The sequence below is a fragment of the Buceros rhinoceros genome, unplaced genomic scaffold (genome assembly GCF_000710305.1).
Source record: "Buceros rhinoceros silvestris isolate BGI_N320 unplaced genomic scaffold, ASM71030v1 scaffold15795, whole genome shotgun sequence".
In the NCBI taxonomy this organism is placed as follows: Eukaryota; Metazoa; Chordata; class Aves; order Bucerotiformes; family Bucerotidae; genus Buceros; species Buceros rhinoceros.
The window spans coordinates 32769-35675 of record NW_010411277.1 but is presented as its reverse complement, the minus strand read 5'-3'; the positions used below and the strand labels follow the sequence as shown (position 1 = coordinate 35675).

Genomic DNA, 2907 nt, shown 5'->3' with positions numbered 1-2907 from the left:
GAACTGCTTCTAAATCCACACCCATCAAGATAAGGTCTTTTCTACCAAACTCTTCTACCATTCTGACTGGAAGAGCCCGGCAGATTCCCTGAGCTAGCAGACTGGAAAGGCAGTACCTCCATCAGAGAAGGGGTGAACAGCTCCAGCTGGCCTGCAGGACGGAACCTTCCTGCCGATACAGCTGCAGCCAGCGCATGTGGACACATCTTCAGACCAAAACCCAGAAAATACAGATCTTTCTGTAAAATGTATGTTAATAACCTGTATCCTTTATATTCCCTCTTAAAGACAGAGAAGAGTCAGATACTTAATGACACATCAAAGCTGCTATCTGAGATGAATTACTAAGGCAACATTTTTCTATCTCCTTGACGCGTCCACATGTGTAACAGCAATATTTTCGGCACCCTGCAGCTTGAGGCAAAACCACACCTGACAGTTATCAGCAGCATGGATTTATTCCATTCTGCTAACAGACCCAGTCAGCTCACGGAGAAGACACGAGAGCAGAGAGAATCAAGCACCTGACGAATGATTTACACACAGAACTGACAGAATGACCAAGCAGATGGGTTTCAGTACCAGAAGACATGTCTATTTTGTACTGTTGTAGCCATCGCAACCAAGAATTTTTTTTTTCTACTTCAGAAAAGGAGCAACAACCTTAAGCTGTTGTAAGGAACAGTTAGTATGACAACTGGGCAGATTAACTTGCTTGAATGAAAAATGCAGTACCAATTATCTTTAGAGAAATCTCCCCATTTCAAATAAAAATCCACCTGAGCACCATGGCCATTAGGAAACACACTGATGAAACGGGAGATGTGACGTGTGACAAATACTTCTGAGCTTTTCTAATGGGAAATGCTATAGGAATTGAATGAAATTCCAGGTATGTGATTTATTAACGTGCAAGACAGTAATAATGATGGCTTTTGGTGCTTAACACTGGGATACAAACAAAATTTTTCTTTTCTGCAACATGTTCTTCATTAAGTCGTTATTCATTTCTCATTCATTATCAGTCTCCCATAGATCCGTGAACATTGTTTTAGCAGGTTAATCTGTGGACTTTGCTTCAGGCAGCAGAGTAAATCTACTAGCTGGCTTCTCTTTCAGGGTTTTCTTCATGCAAGTATTAACTATAAATGTCTGTTCCCAGTACGAAGGCTGCTGCTTTAACAGTCATCCGTAAATTTTAATACAGATTAATTATGTTCAGGAGCCTTTTCAGAGAGAAAAATGAGAGAGGTGGGGAAAGAAAGACATACATACGAGAGGAATTACACAAGTTCCTATCTCGTGTTTACATGGAGACTCTGCAAAGCATTCGTATTTACTGGTATGAGGTGAAATAAAGGACAGAGTTTAGAATGAACCTGAAATGAGTGTAATATTCTTAACTTCTTCCTACACAATGTAACTGTTGGTGTTCATCTTCTGAAGATGCAGTATGGATAAAAATAACCCCCTTGGTTTATACCTTGTGGTTTCCAGGACATGGAGGACACAGCCTCTTCAAAGCTTATCATCCGGCACAAGGAATTAAAATCCGCTAATCACTGTACTTACAATCAGTCAATGTCGTCTTCTGAATAAAGGTATCCAGACTGCCAAAAGCCAGTCTTAAGCTTAAAAAACTTCAATTTGAAGTTAAAATGCATAAATGCACTACCATTATCTTTAACGTCTGAAACATTGGCATCTGTGTACTTATTTACGAGTTCTTGTAAACCAAAATTTCATAGAGGTTGACTTACCTGATGCACACAGTCTAAGAACTGTAAGAAAACAGGAGCAAATCCACTACCCTGACAATTGAGAGCCAGATTACTACGTTGACTGAATTTATGACCAAAAGAGAGCCATTCTTTTTCCACCAGCATTCGGAAGCCTTCAAGTGTCCTATAGAAGGGATCACTGAGCAACTGCACCAGAGATACTACCTAGATCACAAGAGAGAATATATTGTGTTAAGAGCAACAGATGTTAGAACACTTTAATTAATGAATACAAATACTCCATAATCTGTTTATAGTTTGAGGAAACAAAAGCCTTCATACAAACTCAATTACATGTATTGTAACACGTATATTAAGTATTCTTATTAAAAAAGCCAAATAATATCTCATGTGAAAAAGCTTCAATTCAATCGAGTCTTTATGATATCCGTAGAGGTCAAACCTGAGCAACTACAGACTTTGGAAATCATTGTGTTTACCACATGTAAGTTACAGATGATGTAAAACCACTTTTACTAATAAAATAAGGATAATATACACTTATAAAATAGTATCAGCTACCTCGGCAAAGAAAGTGTTAACAATTGCTCCTGAGGGTGACTTCAGAGTTTCTGCAGTGCTGCCAAGCTATGGCGCTCACCAGCCAACTTCAGCCTGTTTTTACAGTCTCTCAGGAGACTTTGAAGTGCAGCGCAGACTTCTTTCACCTCCACCCAGGTATGTCCCCTTCTCTATTCTTCATTGTTTGAAAATTATTCCAAGAATTACGTTAACATTCTTTTGTGGGTGGTTTACTTGGTTTCAGGATGTTGGCTGCACAGGAAGTTTTTATTTACTAGAATTATAGATATGTGCGTTCATCTTCTGAATTAAAAGCAACTACATGGACACAACGCATCCATTAAAAGTGGCAGCAGGTCTCCATTCACCTAATTTACAGCTTGTTTCTGAAAGTTATGTGCTGTGCTGATTTGTCCTCGCAGCAGGTGTTGCTCACTTTGGCACAAATTCAGTTTTCTGCCTGCGTGTGGTCTCCTACTTCATTTATGGAAAGTGAATGGCAAGAGAAAAGAATTCCTCTCCTCCCCTGCTGTGTTTAAAGTGTACTATGTTTACAAAGATAAATGAACAGCTGCGGCAACTTCCAGCTTTCACTCTTACACGT

At 39.3% G+C, this 2907-nt stretch overlaps 1 protein-coding gene across 1 annotated transcript in view; it reads right to left on the bottom strand.

The window, feature by feature from the left end:
• The window catches only part of SBF2 (SET binding factor 2), a gene marked incomplete at its 5' end in the record, with an annotated part of 49752 nt that overhangs the window by 16343 nt on the left and 30502 nt on the right, over positions 1-2907 (bottom strand). Inside the window, one exon of the mRNA XM_010135959.1 lies at positions 1761-1946. Coding sequence (XP_010134261.1) covers positions 1761-1946 — 186 coding nt within the window. The remainder of the gene's footprint in view (positions 1-1760; positions 1947-2907) is intronic.